At 46.9% G+C, this 20,104-nt stretch overlaps 1 protein-coding gene across 3 annotated transcripts in view; it reads right to left on the bottom strand.

Moving 5' to 3' along the window:
* The window catches only part of LOC144155295 (uncharacterized), a gene marked incomplete in the record, with an annotated part of 200,835 nt that overhangs the window by 86,641 nt on the left and 94,090 nt on the right, over positions 1-20,104 (bottom strand). For all 3 annotated transcript variants that reach the window (XM_077686636.1, XM_077686638.1, XM_077686637.1), the window contains 2 exon segments: positions 3,772-3,983; positions 5,141-5,280. In XM_077686636.1, the coding sequence (XP_077542762.1) occupies positions 3,772-3,983; positions 5,141-5,280 (352 nt within the window).

Genomic DNA, 20,104 nt, shown 5'->3' with positions numbered 1-20,104 from the left:
CACAGTGTGTTTATGCCCAGACGTTACTTTCACCATTGAGTATCAATATTCCCACAGTACTGACAATGCCCTGTGACGTTCCTCCTGCGCCTTTAACTTTCCATAATATTTTCCCCAGCAACGCTAAAATGCTTACTTCGCGATTTTTAACAGGAATACTCCACGACCATTTAGCAAGCTTTAAGGATTATGCAATAGTTGCAACAGATGCATCCCAGCGTGAGGAGCGAGCAGGTGTGGGAATTTTTAGTCCACACCTTAACTGGTCAGTCTCGCTGCGTTTGCCTGACTTCACACCAATATTTCAATCCGAATTCCTTGCGATAGTTCTGGCCTTAAAAGACGTACCTCCGCAGTACTTTAACGTAGCAATAATTACCGACTCTTTATCGGTTTGTTCTGCTCTGTCTTCATCCGAAAATTCCGCTCTTATTCGTACATTCAACTTCCTTGTGCCTTCCCATTTGCGGGACATCTGCCTCATTTGGGTTCCAGGTCACAAAGGGTTACAGCTTAATGAACAGGCGGATTCCTTGGCGCGATCGTCGTTAGATGGCCCTCCAGTTGACCTATGCCCTATTCCCTTCATTGTAGCAGGAGCAAGGTTTCGTACCTACCAACGCTTAGCAGGAGCGCAGGAAGGAATCATCACTAATTTTGAAGATTATGTCCATTTAAGACATAATTGGAATACCCGGTTTTGTGAATCTCGACAATGCGAAGTCACAATGACTACCTTCAGATGCCGAGTCCCCCAACTCAACTTTTATATGCACCGGGCTGGTCTAGCCTCCTCCTCCCGATGTGCTGTCTGCGGTGATCAGGAGACTTTAGAGCACTTTCTATTGCATTGCCGCGGTTTTGCTATGATGAGGCAACGTCATCTTGCCACGCCATTACGACGAATTGGCCTGCCTATTTCCATGCCCGTTCTACTATCTTTTGGGGCCACATCACTGGGATATTGTCACCGAGGGGTGGCTGCAGCCATTCATGCATACGTTTCCGAGTCCAGGCGCCTGCCCTGTTAGCGTTGATTCTGGCATGTATTTTTTCCGCTCCAAAAAGCTCAGTTCTAATAAAAAATCCACCTATAACTTTCAACCAATTCCATTTTTTCTCTTTCTGCGTATAAATAGAGAGGTGTATTAGTTTCCGGTGTTTTAAGCGGGCGCATTAGCCCTTCTCACGCCCGATTCCTGGCCAATCCCACACGTGGGTACGAGCCATATCGCCAGGAACAACAACAACAACAAGGTTCTCTTAAAGGAGTACTGACACCAAATTTTGACGCTTAAAAAATGATATAATTGGCTTCAGTAGTTTGTACAGTTTGTATCCGAGGCCGGGATCACATCTAAAATCGATTTTGATTGTCCAGGCCGCGAGCTTCCACAAATCGGCAGCACTAGCGAAATCGCTTTCGGCGTGACGAAACATCGGCCTGCGTTTTGTGGCCGGTTCAGGCTGACGTCATATAGTCGTTTTCGGAACCGGAAACGATATCCTGCGCTGCTGTTCTCGGTGGTATTCGTTTGGGCAGGAGACGTGGGTGTAGCTGTGTGAGCAATGCTTGTAAACGTTGCGTGTTCGACGTCTTTGCTCTTCAGTTCGTGGCCGGCGCATGGTGTTCCCTTGCACTAGTGCCGAAAACTGCGCGGTGCCGGCACCGCGCGGTGCGCGATGTCGACGGGCACCGCGGCGACGCGGCTGTGCGCGCCGCCGAGCTCGCCCAAGTTGTGCTATGGCAAGCTCGCGGTATGCGAAGTACTGCTCGTGGAAGCCTGTCCGAGCAAATAGACGACGACGCCAAGATGCATTATTTTCCACGCGACGACATGCAGCGCCAAACGTGGACTGAGTTCGTGCGCGGCGGCGGCCGCAAGAACTGTTGCCCAAGCCAGCGGGCTCGGGGTTGCACGGGTCACCTTGGGTGTTGGGAACTTCAGGCTTAGTATCGTGGCGACTATTTGATCGCTGGTATCTGTACAACTGCGAATGACCATCCCTTACACAACTTTTCACCACACTATCATCCCCTTTTTCGCATATGGAGCTTTATTTTGGCAATAATTTCCGTTTCAGCGATCGGTAACCAAGACATCTGCCGCGGCCTGTTTTGATTCTAGCGCGCAGGTGGCGCCATCTTTCGGCCGCTCGCCGCACCGCGGTGCCGGCAGTGCTGGGTCGGAGCGCCGAACCTACGCTTCCGGTCAGCGTAGGCTTACCATCGCGGCGAATATCTGAACGCCACTTTTAAATTCAGCGCTGATAACAACCCCTAGCACCATTTTTCAACACACTAACATCTACTTTCTCGCATGTGGAACTTCTTTTTCGCGATCAGATTGATTAGAAGAGTGGCGACAAGCTGTTGCTATCACGGTCTGCGCTGGTTCGAGCCGCAGTGATATTAAAAAACGGACGACGGCGAAGACATCGCCGGCCTAATCGCCTGGCCAAATAAAGTTGTTCTGTCTGTCGGGTGGCAGCGACTCATCCGAGTCTGACGATTCAGACGACATGTCGACTGCGCGGGCGAGTGCGGACCATGTGCAATCGTAGCAGACGATGCGGGGAACGCAAAGAAAAACGTCCCTGACGTCACGAGTGAGACAGTGACGTAAGGCTGGCCCGCTTGCAGGCTGGCCTTCGAACGGCCATTTTCCCGCGCGGCGACCAAATTTGAAATTGATTGCAATAAACGTGCTATAATTAATTCTGTGTTGGCGGATGACGGCTTTCGGTTCGATTTTCGTAATTACTGGGCCAATTGGTATTCTTTACAGCATAAAAACTGAAAGCGAGAAATTTCGTGTCAGTACTCCTTTAACTTCTTGGGGGCCCTCAACGCTCGGTTCTTCTATTCTAAAACTCCACATTACCGCAAATCATTAACGACGTGTTTTGCCTCGAACACAGCCTCGCCTTCTGTAAGCAGTCGTGGGTTTCGAAATTGATGCTAGAGAAAGGCAGGTTCAATTCTCATGCCGAGATCATAATGAAAAGTAAATATAGCCATGCCCAAACCCGCTCGAAGGCGCTGAAAACTCGCGTTCATACCATTTATACATTGCGGATAAGTTGTCGCGAAAAGTAAACATAGCCGTGCAGAGTACATGCTACTGCAGCGATCGTTAATCAAATCCGGGCAGAACTATAAAAATATCGTAGGGGAAAGAGGCACTGCTTAAGATAAACTAGATCACAGCAGCACGTTTAAGCATGTGCGGCGAAGCAATCCGATCACCGTTCTCGCGTAGCCATTAATTTACCAGGCAATGTGAGCAGAACGCACGGTGAGATCACAAGTGAGCGACGCGTTTCCGTCGCTGTTACAAGGTATTCCCATACACACACAGTCTCGTACATGTCTCGTCACAAGTATTTCATAATGAATTTACAGCGTACTTTTCTTGGCTTCAGTTGCATCGTCCTTGGCGTTAGCTGGCTGCGTACGAGCTGTGGGTTGCGATGGTAGCAACTACCTAAACGCGGCGGTGTCGCCGGGAACGAGCCAGTCGCTAATTGCTTGCCCGGATTGTTATGTTCGGTCTGCAGACCACTTTTTTGGGTAATTCGCATCGAATGCACAAGGAGGGGGGAGACGGTGGTCACAAAAAAAAAAAAAAAAACACACGGTCTCATACGCACAGGAACTGTGTTGTAGCAGACGACAGCACGACCCGGTGTACTACAAGTGACGTCACTCATAGGTGGCGCCACGGTATGTCCTCGAGGCCAATACGAAGCAGGCGGCCACGTGCTCACCTCTTGTGGCCGGCGAAGGCGTGCGGCGAGCTGTGTTTGCGAAGCTGCGTGCCGAACGACGGGTGCGCCACTGGTGGGCCCATTTTCCGGAAGGGCGGTCCGTACCGGTGTTCAGCGCCGGGCGGACCGGAGCCCGTGGGCTCCCAGCTTTCGTCGCTTCCGTGACTGCTGCCTGAGGCCGAGCCAATGTCGTCCCAATCGTCCAGCGCCATCTGCAACCAGTGACAATCGTTAAAATGCAGTTCCCGTAGCATTTGTTTGTCCGCAGCCCCAAAGTTTCCTTTCATTGTATTTGAAATAGTTTTCCCCGTTGACGACCCTTGATCACCAAGTTTCTATAGCTGACCCTTGGACTCCGTTTCGGCCAACCACAGTAGCTAAATTGGCCGTGCGAAGCAGAGTAAAACGAACCAAACTGTTCGTTTCAACTACTACTTACTGAACTAGTATTTACGTTTACTCGTTACGTTGTTGCAACACAGGGAAATCATTGCGTTGCCTTTTTTTTCGTACATGGTAGAGATAGTTTGCAACCACACCAGAGAGCGTTCACTGTTTTCCCAATATCTCTCTGCACTGTAGGTCATTTAAGAAAACTATTTCTTAATATATTATCACCCTGTGTCCAGTTTTAAAAAATGGCTGAAGGCAAGGCAGATTCGTCCTTCTGTGACCCCATGCAATCTTGCTTGGCCTCGGCTACGACATGGTGCATTCTAGAGCATCTAAACAAGCTAGTGCACGCCTTGCAGCGATGGAGAACGCGGCACCCTTCCGCAAAAAAAAAAAAAAAAGATACGGCTTGCAAGAGGATATTATGAGGTCACTAACTTCACTTACCTTCAAATAGTGACAGCCGATAATTATTTGTATGCCGACTAAAACTACACAACAACCTTACGCGGCTTCAATACTCTCACCACGACGATCAGCCATTTTGCCATGCCCCTGAACAAAAACAAAAGTGAAGAAACCATCGGCGGTCATGTAAAGTGCGCTCGTGGCATCCCCAAGTATTTTGGTTTTTAAGTTTGGTTCTATTGCTTGTTGGGACGTTCTCATTTTTTTTTTCTTTTTTTTTCTTTTTTTTTTCTTTTTATGTTTTTGTCTCCTTTTATGTTCGCCCTCTCCCACCAAAGCTTCATCTCAACAGGGACTTGATCAAGGGCCTCGAACTGCAGAGCCTTCTGGGGACATGACTGAGCGGTCCACCAGCGACGTCATGGCGGTCCTTCAAGCCTGGAGGGTCGAACTGGAACTCGATTGGGTGTCGGCTCGCGCTTTTTCCAACGTACTGCTGCTCCAAATACACAGCCAGTGCAGTACAAGTAGGCCGGCACGCCGGCTGGCCCGGAAGCTGGGTTCGCACCATTCGGTCGTTCCTGGCGCCTCCAGCGCCCACGTGAGCAGGGTCCCGGCGGTCTCGGCTGTGCTGCTGCGGAGGCGGCGGGAAGCCCAGCCGGGGAGGTGGTCGCTGGGGCACCGCGGGCGGATTCGGGTCCACGTTCACTGCGCACGCATAGCAACGCCGACGACAGTTTTGGGAAAGGATTCTCTTTAAAGGGGCCATGCAGACAAAATACAAGTTTGTTTTATTCCAAAGATTTCTTATTTTATAGCGCCCCCAGTGCTTCACCGGCAGCAAACGATGTCGTATTCACTGAGGAATTAATCAATTTAGGTTAAAATCTTGATTCCCCCCCATCGCGTGTTTTCGTGACGTCTGCCATGAACTCACAAGGGCGAGTATTCAAACGAACTTCCAGTCCGTCATTAGGCTCTGCAGCCTTGCTTACTGTCAGTCCTCCGAGATGGCGCTATCATACTGAGCCGCGGACCATTGTCCGCCGTTGCTTTGTTTTTTACCGTATTTGCACCTGGCGTGATTTTGTTCCCGTAGAAAGTAATCGTTTCCCGAAACATGGGGTATGCTCGACAAACAGGGTGACGTAAGACAACGTCGCTTACGCCATACAGTCAGTGTCGTGCAAGACAACTCCAAAGTGGCGCACTGCTGCGCAGCTTAAACAAAAGCATAGTGCGCCTAGTACCAACAGCACTGCGCATCGGTGCTTCTATGTTTACGTGTATTTTCGTAAATTTCCTAGTTTACCCCACCATTCTTACTGTTGTAAAATGAATATGCATTATATTTAAGCGCAAAAAACTCGTTCGGCAAGCTTATAAACCCTGCCTAATTTGCGTTTGCTTTTGCCGGCTTCAGACAATGGCACAGCTGGGCATATGACATCAGGGGTTCGGTTGCGGGAAATGAGCTAGTGGGTCGCAAGGCCATTCCCTTTTTTTCCTAATTATATAGCTTATTTAAGCGAAGTGTGCGTTAGAAGCGGTGTTAGTATGATTCTAACGAGACAATCATTCGAATGAACCAAACTTGTGTCTTGTCTGCCTGGCCTCTTTAACGGTGCACTAAAGAGAGTTGACTGAAATGGTTGATGCGACTGTTTTTTTAGACAAATTCGAAACGACATTTTTCTCACCATTTAAATTGTTTCATACTTCCGTATTACTTTCAAAATGCAAACGAACCACGATTACCATGCCTGTTCACGGGCAAAAAAAAAAAAAAGAAAGAAAACGAGTCACTCACTCTGACACACTGAGTGCGATTTTGTTTACGTTTGGTCTTTCTCCTTATTGGAGCACCGCAAAAACAAAACTAAAACAGCTCCAGACGCGCTTCGCTTTCGTTTTTCGTCTGTACGCAGAGGTAAAATGCGATTTCCGTTACCATAAAGAGAGATGCATTTAGAATGCCGGTTCCGCATTAAATCTACGTACAAAATTGTCCGCGTATCTGCTTGCTTCGCTGCGAACGCCGTTGAAAGACGCTGGCGGGTGCTGCCCCTGCCAAGCAACCCCCTTTCCGCTCTTCGCTCCCGCCCCCCACGCTCTACTCTCCACTCTCGCTCATATCGTGATGAATTGAAGGGAGGGATTTTCAATGCAATTCAGTTTTCCCGTCTCCGCACTACTCGCACACCGTGTTTTGTGGCAGCGCGCATCAGTTCCGTTATTTTTTGTTTCTTGTTCTGCCTGAAACAGCATAAGCGTGAACTCTGGTCTTTTTGTGTTTTCTTTCATCTCGCACAAGCTAGATTCTACCTGCGCCATTTTTAACGCATTGTTTTTTTTTTGTTCTTGTTTTTGTTTTGCCTTGCTATCGTGAAAACAAACTGAAATATTCTTGACTAAAAGGACGCGGGAACTCCCGGCTATGGTCTTAAAATTTGCCTAAAAAATGCCTGAGGTTTCGTTCGCGCTAAATAATGGGGACGTGTATGACTTACACCAGCAGTTGTAGTAGTTTTTAACGGTTTTTCTAATATATACTTCTTGTGGACAAATTCTTCTAACTTTTCGCCGGGAGGCTGAGTTGAGGGACACACAGACAGACAGTCACTCAGACAGGCGGACAGCCAGACACACAGACAGACCAAAATTTTCGCGCATAAGTATATATCCTGGGAAGGACTACCCTCTTTAAAATATTACCTTTTCACTAAAATACACAGGGCCTCCTCTGTCTCGTACGGGAAACGGTACAACGTATTCTGGCCAGAGTTTCTGCCTCAGATTGTGTATAACGGCCGTCACGAGAGAATAGACGTTTTTTCCCTCCATCGCCGAACTTACTTTTGCCTGTTGCGCGTGCCTTCGAAATGACTAAGCCCCACCTATCCGACCTTCTACTTCCTGCTTCTATGCTTCGTAGCTCTCATACGGGCCCCAGCGTTGTCCTGGCTTGGCTTAATCTTATCCTCCCTATGCTTGTCTTTTTTGGCCGCTGTATCACCTCGTTGTATAAAATAAAATGTGTTTTACAGCCAATGGCGCGCAGCATGGTCATTCTTTTCCCTGTTGTCATTATCCAGAAAAAAACCTGCAGAGTTGTTATTACAGGACGCTGCTGCAGATGGCCAGGAATTTGGTTGGTGAAGGAGATTGGGGGGGGGGGGGGGGGGGGGGGGGGGCTGACTTTCGTTTAATCGAGCCTTTTATTTACATATCTTGGGGCGCTGTCAAGCGATAGCTCTAACAGGTCGCAAGCCGCGATTAAAGCGCTTCGCCAGACTGCATGGCAGTCGCTGAGTAACTCGTAGGTGCTAGTTGTACGTCTGCAACACTTACAAGTCGCAACGCGTTTCTTAGCCTAATTAAACGGCGCGTTTCCACCAGTTTTGCCCTCACCCCTGCCACTGGATTGAAAAGGAGAAACAGAAGGGAACCACGTTCAGTTTTCCACAAGCTTGTACGTCTAAATACTTGGAGCCCACATTTCGTAGTAGTGGCTGAGGTACCCTCTTCTCTCCCTCCGCCCTTCTTTGGATACGCTTCTCCTGTCGGGGACAGGCCACAAAATGAATGACTGAATTAATTGCAATGCAGACAGTCGTCTGCCGTATCTTGTCGCCCGATGCGTGGTACTCTGGAACGCCGGAGTCATTGGGGGTTTTTATAACATCGAAACACTGAGAAATGCCGGTAGAGTTATTTGCGAAAAATCAGAAAGAGGTGCCTGAAAAGCCTTTAATATTCGAAAGGGCCGCCGCTAAAGGAACGCTCCAGTTGCGTCAGGTCGGCGAGTGAGTCTAGCAAAATCCATCCCGACAGCTTAGAGTATTCGTTGTGTATACCTCGGCGCCCAATTATGAAGTGAGCGACTTGGCACCCATTGAATAAATAAATGAGACGTGGAGAGGCAGTGTACATTTGGTTAAGCCGCAGTCACTGGCTATCTTTCGATGGCCGAAGTTATGCATCGAACCCTTAGTCCCTCATAGACACATACATATTATCACCCACGAAACTATCTGCGACTGATGGTGAATGCACCGCCACTCGCCGTTTTTTTCTTTTTCTTTTTTTTTTTTTTGGGGGGGGGGGGCGTGTGAATATGCTTTTCCTTCCACGCCAGTTATCGCCTATCCCGGAGTGAAACAGACTGAGTCGAGTAGGCCACTAAGAAAGAACACCCGCAAGCAGACGGGCTGGCTAGGCGTAGCGGTACTGTCGTGCCCGACCCAGCCGAGCGGCCGCCACGAGGGGACAGGAAGAGAAGAGGGGGAAGGCTGCTATGGCGAAAGCAGCGTACGCTCCCGAAATCACCAATCTTCGCCGACGCATATCGCGAAATCGGATTCGAAGCGGGACGGTGGTATCGTTTGGCAGACAGGTTGCCAAGCTCCGCAGCTTTGCATACGCGTAAGGCTGCTCTGATGGTTCTCCTCGTGAGACGTGCGTTCAAAGTTCCGTTTGACCTTTGAAGTCGAGGCGGACGTAAAATGCATAACTGCATTAAATGATTGATTGTGGGGTTAAACGCACCGACGCTACACGGGCGATGAGGTGCGCCGTAGTGGAGGGCTCCGGAATAATTTTGATCACCTGGCGATCTTTAACGTGCGCCGAAATCTCACACACCCTGGCGTTTTCCCTTTTCGCCACCATAAGAAAAGCGGCCGCTGCGGCCGGGAATCGAGGTAACACGATAGAGGTTTGCTCTAGTCAATTTAAATTTACCGTGTTCCACTGCTCCAGGTTGGGTGCCTCGATGCCGGCGCTGCCATGCGGCGGAGACGCGCGTGAATCGAGTTTCTGTTTCACTTTGGCCGGTTGTCTGAATCGAGTCACAGACAGACAGACAGACAGACAGACAGACAGACAGACAGACAGACAGACAGACCAAAATGTCTGCGTTTAAGTAGCCCAAGAAAGACTATCGTCTTTAAAAAGGCCAGCATCGATCGACCGCACGTCGCTGGTAAGTCCCCAACTCGCTTTCCTATACACTGAACATGGCAAGGTGGCATTTACCAAGTTGCGACAGCCATCAGCGGCAGCGCTGTGATGCACAGGAATAGAATGCTTTCTGTGCAAGTTGAAGAAGCGTAACACAGAGGACTGCAGTGAGGCAACAGAGCTTACACAGCAGAAATGTTCGTTCAGCTAGACAGAGGATGCTTCCGGTGCACTCTGACCCAACCACACCGCAAGGATGTATGCGCATACTGAGTCGTGGCAGGTGTCAATTCTTCCAGCGTATGCGATCCCGACTACACGCCGCGAGCGCATACGTCTCCGTTCGAACGAAGCAGTGAGAGAAGGATTCGAACACGCCATGGCAAGTCTACAGACACCGCAAAAGAGCAGAATGAGTCCAGCAGCCTTACTGCAAACCGTGCGAGCATGGGTTTGGAGTATGACAAGCAGAGAAGGTTTGCCAGGCTAATGTTTGACAGTGACAGCTCACGCGCCTTTATAATGGAACAGGTGTCACAGGAACTTAATTGCAAACTTTTCGAAACGGAGTTTCTGGTGGTTAGCGTTTCCGGCGGTGGAAGCAAAAAAACGCACATTTTGTAGAGTTGTGGTAACTTTTAGTAGCTGACTCACCAACCCCAAAATTGAGGTAGACACTGTGAAAACGCCGAAGATTTAGGAACACGACATTTCTAGCCCTGACTAAAACATTCTAAGTAAGCGAGATGAAATTGGCTTCCCAGTTACTGAAGATACAACCGGACGGAGAGACCGCGAAGTCGACATCCTGCTGGGATCCGAAACCTATACAGTAGAATCTCGTTAATTCGGCCCCCGTTATTCGGAAATTCGGATAATTCGTCATTGCCACGCCCTCCCTTCAAAAATGTACATTGCCCTATGACAACAAACATCCTCTCATTGGACACAAAATTGCACGCGAACCGGTTAATTCGGACAGGCAAGTCAAGGATGGGCGACTTAAACGAGTTTTCGGCCAGTTGACCGATGACGAGATCATCAGCGCTGCCCTGTGTGTGGCGGATGAGGCGTCCTACGAAGGAGACCCGTGCGATGTGCTACGCCCGGTGCGTGGTACCGCAAAAGGAGCCGCGGACGATCTCGTCGTTCTAGAGGAGTTTTGCTACGATGTTCCAGGCAATACGCTTGCGCTAGAGGGATTGTCGCATGCCCGCAAACTAGTCCTTTCCGCTGAGCATGTCCGCAAAAAAACAAACAAGCATCACGGCATTCTTCTAAGGTATGGTATGGTAAAGGTATCGAATAAAAGAATTGAAAGTGTGAGTTTTTGTTGTTCATTCGATGATTCGAAATTAGGATAATTCGGACATTTTTTCATTTTCTTTAGATCCGAATTAACGAGGTTTTACTGTATTGGTCTGCAATGACCGGAAGGATTTACCGAGTGCCAGAAAATGTAACTGCAGTTAATCCATATTGGATGGGCAGTCCAAGGACGAGGGGGATCAGAATCGGCAATCATAAATTGTGCCCAAGCGATCGTTCTTTATAAAAGCAACGGGACCGGAGCTCGAACTTTCCTCGGCTCTCAGAAGCCCTCCGGAGGTCGAGGGCGTTGGAGTCACCGATGTGTTGGATGACGACACTCCCGGTGAATATGCTAGCGCGACTTTGAAGCCACTCTCATGAAGTCGAATGCAGGTATGAAGTTACCCTCTCTTGGTGGGCAGACATCAGGCTTGCCGACAAGCAGGTGGCTAGAAACAGACTGTACAATCCCAAAAGAAACTGTCACAAAGCCAGCGACTCCTCGAAAAGTATGGTCAGGCATCTCAGATTTACCAAAATAGTCTAATGGCGGGAAAAAGTTCAGAATGAAGCGATTGATGGAGGAGAAGCGAAGGTCTGGAATTGAAGGCACTCACTGCAAACAAAACTGGAGGTGCCACTACAATTACGTATATAGTCACAATTTGTGAACCATGGTAGTCATGGTTCTTGTCGGTGGTTTTGTCGGCGGCTGCCGTGACGCCATAAGGACTATACGAGAAAGTGGCTGGGTTCATGAATCGCCCCTACTTCTGTTCTGCATCATGTAGATTGATTGTTTGGAGTTTGCACCCAAATTGGTATCATTCTTGTTGGGACAACGCAGCCTTATGATTGAACGAAAGTGGTTGTGTGTCCTCATGGCCCCGTGACTGTGCCTTTGTAGTGGGGCCCCCAGTTCCATTTGATCGTATCACTTGAATGCCAACGTGCAGTCAACACACTCGTAACTATGTTTCAGTGCTCCATCTACTGCGTCTACTGCGTCTCTGCTTCCTCTTCTGCGTCACTGCTGACGTCATGTAGCGCGAGAAATTCGAAGCTTTTTCACCCTATTTCTTGCATTTTTTTTTCTAGTAAGAAAAGGTCTTTTGTGCCTAGATTAGAGCTGCGTAAGTTACTAAAGAACAGTTCTTTTAAGCGTAACATTGTCTTTATTGCCGCTTTAAATGCTGCGATACCGAAGTTTCATCTTTCGTGTTTTCATGCGGCGTAATGATTTCGAATGACCTAATTTTACATAAAGCCATTATTTTACTCAGAAATTGGTCGTAGTTGTTCTAAAGTGAACCGGCGGAGAAAGTAACAAGACGAAGGCGCCGTATCCCTTTATAGAAATCTGCGGTCAAATCAGCATTCAGATTTCTTTCTTTTGTAGGGACGAGTGTAAACGTAACTCAAAATTACCGCGAAAATGTCATACTACATGCGTTCGAGCTCCATCCCTCTTTGCGTCGCTGCGCCCCGGACGCGTTGGAGAGTTCACTTACTGCGCGCTAGCCGCGTGAAGTCGTGTTGTGCTATGGCGATTGCAACCGCGAATTAAAGCCGGCGTGGGCCGCCTCTGCCATGGGTCCCAGCGTCAACGCGGCGTATCGTGAGCCGGAACGGCAACCTGCGACCAAGGCGGGCCGGGAGGGTGTCGGGACTTACAAACACGCCGAATTCGTAAGGTCGCTCCCCTCGACGCGTCTCTAATTGCGCTGGGCAGCCATCGACAGCTGCACCCTCGTTTGGACGTGCCAAAGCAGCCGGCAGCGTACGCGCTAGCCACGCCGTCAGGCGCTAACCCGCGGGAACAGTGGCCACAGTTGGCCGCACGGTATTTCCGTCGAACTTCTTGGCACGGCTTCAACGAAGTGCGTGCTGCAACCGATCCCCTCCTGGCCGGCTTGCGGACAGACCGAACGCAGAATGTGGGGCGTGGGCGGAATCGGTGAAGTGTAGCGGTGGTCCGCGGGAATGAGCCCCTGGCGCGAACCTATTGCATTCGCTCCGATAGACGCAGGCTCCATGCCTCTCGGGCTCGCGCTAAGTGGAGCGACCACGGTTACGCTCCTGGTGAGAGCAGTTATTTTGACGCGCTGTTCCACCTCTGGTATGCGACGAATGATTGCTAGGACTCGCTCGTCTTTGCGGCAGCCTCCTTTCTCCCTCTTTCCCTATCTCGACGGCTGCGCGGGACAACCAGAGCCAGGTGATAACGACGCGAAAATGCTACACACACAAATAGACAGCCTTCCTACTGGACGTACGACGCCGTTAGGCCTGGAGAACGATCGCGGCACCTCCACTTCCGCAACACACTTCCCTCTTCCGTTTCCTGTCCCTAACTGTTGTCATTTCGCTCTCACTCTGCATCCTTCCATCTGTCATTTCCCTACCCCGCATAGACCCACCGCTCACGCGTACAACAGGTCCCCTTTGCTCTCCCGTATTCCGCCTATTACTAGCCTGTTTAAAAGGCAGCCCTCCGGACTAATTGGTTTCCTCTGGCTATGGAGCGAATTTTCTCCCTACCGTCGATGCCTCCCGGAGATCTCCGTAATGAAACAATATACAGGGTGATCAAAGTTAAGTCGACAGGTTTCTTTTTAAATTTGGCGCCTAGATGTACGTTAATACCATCTCTACAGTGAGGTTATGCGCCCAGGGGGACACAGAATGAGGTGCTAACTATTGGTGTCGGTGGCTTAATTAACTAAAATTGAATAATTAACTTCTTTCTTACTGCACTGAGCAGGCATGTTTGTATTGGAAATTTAGATGCAGTCGTGTTTCTACGCAGTTTTATTTGGCAGAATTCTTATAGCGCATCCTTGCTCCAAGATATCGAACTGCGAAGTTTAATTGCCGTTCGCATTATTACGCATGCAAGGCAGTGGGGACAGGTGCAGAGTTCCTCCCCTTTGTGGCGTGCCTGCTGTGTACGGTGTTTAGTTTGACAACGGGGTGGAGGTATAGGCAAAAGTGATAACTGGCACCCTTTCTGTCTTGGCTGGCGTCATCGCAATCTGCAGTACTCGGAACCGCTATCGAAGCACAGAACAAAACAGATGAGATCTGCGCCGGTACCCACTGCATGCGTAATCATACGAACGGCAATTAAACTTCACAGTTGGATATCTCGGAGCAAAGATGCGCTAGAAGAATTCTGACCAATGAAACTGCGTAGAAACACGACTGCGTCTAACTTTTCACTACAAACATGCCTGATCACTGCAGTCCCAAAGAAGTTAATTATTCAATTTTAGTTAATTAAGCCACCGACATCAATAGTTAACACCTCATTCTGTGTCCCCCTGGTCGCATAAGCTCACTGTAGAAGTGGTCTTCACGTACATCTAAGCAGCGAATTTAAAAAAAAAAAAACTCACGACTCAACTTTTATCCCCCTCTATAGTGCACTTCGCAAGAAAAGTACTCGCGATGAACAATTAACCGCGTGATTTTTGTAATCGTTGCTTTCGGGCATATAACCACATCACAAGCCCTGAATTTCAGAGGCCGCGACGCGTGTGCGAAAGAAAAAAACGTTGGTTTTCTATTTGGAGTTTAAAACTTATATTTTGTTAGCCTTAAAAAGCAGTAATTTTCACAAAGCTACTGCGAAGCACGCTATGTAATTAATAAAATTGCCATGCATGCAAAATAGTGCACCGCAATTTTCCTACTGTCTAAGAAAGATCAAGCGATCGAGTCCATTTTGGGAATTGGGGAATTGGTCATGAGCCTCTGATGGCTGCTGTCATCGTGACTGGCAAATCCTGCTGAGTGGGTATACGTGAGAATTGTGGATTTGAATGTGAGCGCCGCAGCCAAATTAGAAGTTGTGCATGTGCCGTTAGCTTCTCACAGCAGCTGTCATCGTCTCTGGTCAACACTCTCGAGTAGGTATGTGTGAAATCCGGGTGGTTATGTATGTTGCAGCCAAACGGAAATGGTTAATTGAACGAATGCGAGTTTCTAACGGCAGCTTTCGCTGACACTGGCCAATTCACCTGAGCGGGTATGTTGTTAGGCCTATATTTATTGTTAGCGTTATATGACCTTAACGTTGAGCCGATAGCGACACTTCGAGCAACTTCGAACTCATCGTATGTCAAGCTGCGGGTACCGGTCGACGATATTTTACCTCAAAGCGTTATGTTAGGGCAAACGTCTGCCCACCACATACCAGTGAGGCCACCGAATAACCCCGTTCGCAGCCACACGACGCGTCACAGCCAGTGGTAATTTTGATGACAGGTTCTTGTTACGCATCTGTGGGGACGCCGTTTCTTCACCAACTGAGCCAAGCAATGCCTGTGTTATGCTCAGCTCATGCATTAAAACCCCTAAAACGGCAACTCTGAGGCCCTGCGAGATTCCGCGCTGTTATATGCTTTCATTGGACTCTTCATCCCCTTTTAAACCAGCATTCGTAGCCATATGTATTCGCAATCTACGTGTAGCCAGCAGCAGAAAGCCTGCAGAGCCACTTATTATTTTAAAAGAACGGAAGTCGCCTTATTGTTCTCGCGATGCAGAAATGAGAAAACATGGAGGGGCACATAAAGAAGCTATGAAAGCATTGACAGTTATGCCTCCGTTGTGCCCCCACTGGTGGTGAATCTGCAACACAGCCAAAGAATTTTAATGCGAAAGCTTTCCTAGTGGGACCGATGGCGTCCTGTCAAAAAAAACTAATGCATTTCCCCATAGACCGGTTGGTCGGCCGAAAAGCTCTGATAAGATCCCTGGACACACGGCGCGTGCTTAAAACGGGGCTTCCAATGTGTCAAAACGCTTACTTGAAAATCGCCAAAAAAGGAACGGTTCTAGATATTGCAATACACTCGTCGATCATGAAGACGGGGTGCAATAGTATACTTTTATCTCATAAACCACTTGTCGGTATGCATTTAGGCCGTTCGCAGATGAGTTTACTTAGTGCGCAAAAAAAAAAAAAAATGTCGCATGCGTTAGTTCTTGGTTTGCAGTATGAGTCTTTAGAGGTTTGACGATCGATTGGACGCACTCTCAGCGATGGTTGGACGCCCTTTTAACGAACGTGTTGGCACACTTTTGACGCAGTTTTGATGGGAGAAAGCTTTCGCGCTTCTCTCAACTTTCTTTGGGAAAGGATGGTAGAGTTTATCCCGACTTTTCCTGAATTGCCGGCGGCCCACACAAGGTGTGTTGTGTTGACCTGACGTTACCGCGACGTACTGACAGTAGTGCTCGGCCTTTTGGCTAATGTCAACGTCCGCCCCTCCAGACTGGCAAACTTAAACCAACACCAGCTTCTTGCAGCGCGGCTTTAGTGCGCGGCCAATGAACACCAAGGGCGAAACGGGCAGGTTTGTAGCGTCGGCTAATTAAAGATGTAATAAATACAGCGCAGCATTCTAGCTATTCTTCAAGAACCTTTAAAAATTTATTGCCTTATTTCTAACATAAAAAAACTCGCCACCCAACCCATTTTTCGCCTCACAGACGTGTGCACAGAACCTCGTTCTCATTTCTCGCTAATGCCTTTTTTTTTTTCGTGCCTTTCCTTCGGGAAAGTCCAGCCCCGAGAAATCGCTGGCAGCCGGCATTAAGAGCCAAGCGGTCCCTACAGGAGGAATCACGACATTTCGAGGCGCAGCAGAAGAAAACAGTTGACAGCAGACGCCAAAAGACAGTGGTAGCGTTACAAAAAGCACGGTTTAGTGTTACAGTCTTGCTTATCCCCGCTCTCGCCTGCTTTCTCTGCTTCTTGATTTTTCCACGCCCAGCGCCGTCTAGGTAGTACTGAGCTGGCTCTCTGCGTTGGGAATGGCAATTTTGTCCTTGTCCTCTCTTTGCGCAAGGTTGCCAAGGGATGTGCCTGACAGCATCCGCCGTCGAGAACCGCCGTGTCTCCACGGGTCCGCTTTCGGGCTGCTCGCAACCACTGCTTTGTCTCAGCTCGGCGCCTCCCGTTACAAAAGTGCCGACAACCTTTACACCCCCGAGCTTACATCGGAAGCCGTCGCACTGCTTCCCTGTTATTAATCAAAGCAGCATATCAGGCATTGTTGGTTTTGCACGGTTAAAATATCAAGGAGCGCACAACTGAAACGGGACAGAGAAAGAGGTAGCGAGGCGGCGCCGACCTCCAAACTGGTTTTACGTCGGGAAAAAAGGAAAAAACAAAAGGACGCATATGCTGAAGCGCGAAGGGAAATTACACACGCTAGGGTCACATTGCTTTCACAAAAACCCATTGTTATAACCCGCATTGCCGTAGCGTTTGTAACAATTGTGCTAAATATTTCGCAGAACAAGCGATGTTTCATTTGCGCGTACAGTGTGAATTTTTTTCCCGATGTGATAGGCTTCGAGTCATTCCGCACGACTGTGTTGCAGCTCTTTCCTAGTATAATATAATGGTTACATGCCGGCTTGCAATTAAGTTCAGAGTAAGGCAGGTGCGCCGTAGACCTGTTGTTCAAAATAATTTATGTTCGCGGGCCCGGGTATTGACACATCGGCCCCTCCGGCCTACCCCTTTTTCATTTCCGCAGTTAGGTGGATTCATAAACAGCGCGCATGCATTTTGTCACCACCTAGGGGTGTTCCGGCCTCCTGCTCCGGCGGCAATGTTAGCGCGACGCAAGGAGAATGGCGGTACATAATATCTCTCGACCACTTTGTTCAATTTATTTATTTATTTATTTATTTATTTATTTATTTATTTATTTATTTATTTATTTATTTATTTATTTATTTATTTATTTATTTATTTATTTATTTATTTATTTATTTATTTATTTATTTATTTATTTATTTATTTATTTATTTATTTATTTATTTATTTATTTATTTATTTATTTATTTATTTATTTATTTATTTATTTATTTATTTATTTATTTATTTATTTATTTATTTATTTATTTATTTATTTATTTATTTATTTATTTATTTATTTATTTATTTATTTATTTATTTATTTATTTATTTATTTATTTATTTATTTATTTATTTATTTATTTATTTATTTATTTATTTATTTATTTATTTATTTATTTATTTATTTATTTATTTATTTATTTATTTATTTATTTATTTATTTATTTATTTATTTATTTATTTATTTATTTATTTATTTATTTATTTATTTATTTATTTATTTATTTATTTATTTATTTATTTATTTATTTATTTATTTATTTATTTATTTATTTATTTATTTATTTATTTATTTATTTATTTATTTATTTATTTATTTATTTATTTATTTATTTATTTATTTATTTATTTATTTATTTATTTATTTATTTATTTATTTATTTATTTATTTATTTATTTATTTATTTATTTATTTATTTATTTATTTATTTATTTATTTATTTATTTATTTATTATACCTCAAAGGCCCCAGTCGGGGTATTACATGAGGGATGGGCATAATAAGCAACAGATTAGCGATTCAACAACAGTCTTGAATTGATGTGGGTCGGAGTGGTGCACGGCAAATGCAGGCAAGTTGTTCCAGTCCCGTGCGGTTGCAACAACAAAGGAGCGAAGATGAGCGGTAGTTTGTGCTGGCGGTGGATAAACGGCTCGGCGATTGTTTGTACGGCTGGACAATCGATGAACAGGCAAGATAGCTGGAACGTTAAAAGAAGCGTGATAAAATTTGTGAAAGAGGCTGAGTCTGGAAATAGGACGACGTGACCACGAGCTTTAAGTTCGGAAACGCTGGAATGATAGAGTACTCAGAGTAGATGGAGCGGTCCGCGTGATTTTGTATAGATTCGAGTAAGTTAGATAGATTATATTGATGAGGTTCCCAAAACGAGCACGCGTACTCTAATTTAGGGCGCACAAATGTGGTATAAGCTATCAACTTCACTGACGAGGGAGCAAGTTTTGAATTCCTACGAAGTAAGCCCAACGCACGATTAGCAAAGGATGCTACGTTGTTCACGTCAGTCGACCAGGTGAGGTTGCTTGAGAATGTTACGCGGATGTATTAATAGGATTCTGCAGTTGAAATTACGGATCCGGAAATAGTGTAAGTCGCTTGCTGATAATGTTGCCGATGGTATAAAGATATTAACGATGTTATATTTACGTTTAAAGACATTACCAATCGTTACACCATAATTCGATTAGGTTAATTAGTATAGCGATATCAGGGGTGTTTTTTATTGAACGGTACACGACGCAGTCATCTTCGAACAGGCGAATATTTGATGAAATATTAGCTGGAAGGTAATTTATAAAATGTGGAAAAGTAAGGGTCCGAGTGCTGTGCCCTGTGGCACACCAGAGATTACGGGAAGGTGGTTAGGTGAATAGTTGGTTGCGTATACAAATTTTTGCTGATTAGTTAGAAAACTACGAATCCAATGGAACGTCGATGTATTAATGCTTAAGAAAGAAAGTTTGAGGAGTCGCCGTTGATGCGAAATGCTTATTCACACACACACACACACACACACACACACACACACACACACACACACACACACACACACACACACACACGCACGCACACGCACACGCACACGCACACGCACACGCACACGCACACGCACACGCACACGCACACACACACACACACACACACACACGCAAGCACGCACGCACGCACACACACACACACACACACACGCACGCACGCACACACACACACACGCACGCACGCACGCACACACACACACAAAATCAGGACGGCATCTTTGATGTCTCCCTGAACGTCTCGAGAAAATAGGAAATCTTAATCACAGCATATACGCAGACGACGTGACCCTCTGGATAGCAAGGGGCAACGACGGCCAAATATAGGAAACTTTGCAAACGGCAGTGGACGAAATTGAAGAATATCTCTCGGGAAAGGGCCTGAAATGCTCAGCGGAAAAGCCTGAACTTTTCGTCTTTCACACGCCAGGGTCAAGGATTAGTGACCGGAATCCGACTATCCAGATTAGAGCAGGCCGAAAGGAAATACAAAAAGTGCAAACCATCCGCATACTTGGCTTATGGCTTCAAGCCAGCGGCAGAAATAATGAGACAATAACTCGTCTAGACTGCAGGGCACAACAAACTAGTAGGATCATTCGCAGAATTGTAAACAACTCAGACATGACTCCTCTGACTTGTTCAAGCGTTCGTGATCAGCAGAATCACGTACGCAGTACCATATCTAAAGCTAAACAAGGACGAGAAGGACAAGCTAGACGCGCTCATCAGAAAAAGCACCAAAACTGCCCTAGGACTTCC

Source organism: Haemaphysalis longicornis, unplaced genomic scaffold (genome assembly GCF_048455015.1).
Source record: "Haemaphysalis longicornis isolate Haplotype H1 unplaced genomic scaffold, Haemaphysalis longicornis Haplotype H1 scaffold_1, whole genome shotgun sequence".
Lineage (NCBI taxonomy): Eukaryota > Metazoa > Arthropoda > Arachnida > Ixodida > Ixodidae > Haemaphysalis > Haemaphysalis longicornis.
The sequence above is the reverse complement of the archived record's forward strand: the minus strand, read 5'-3'. Positions and strand labels throughout refer to the sequence as shown.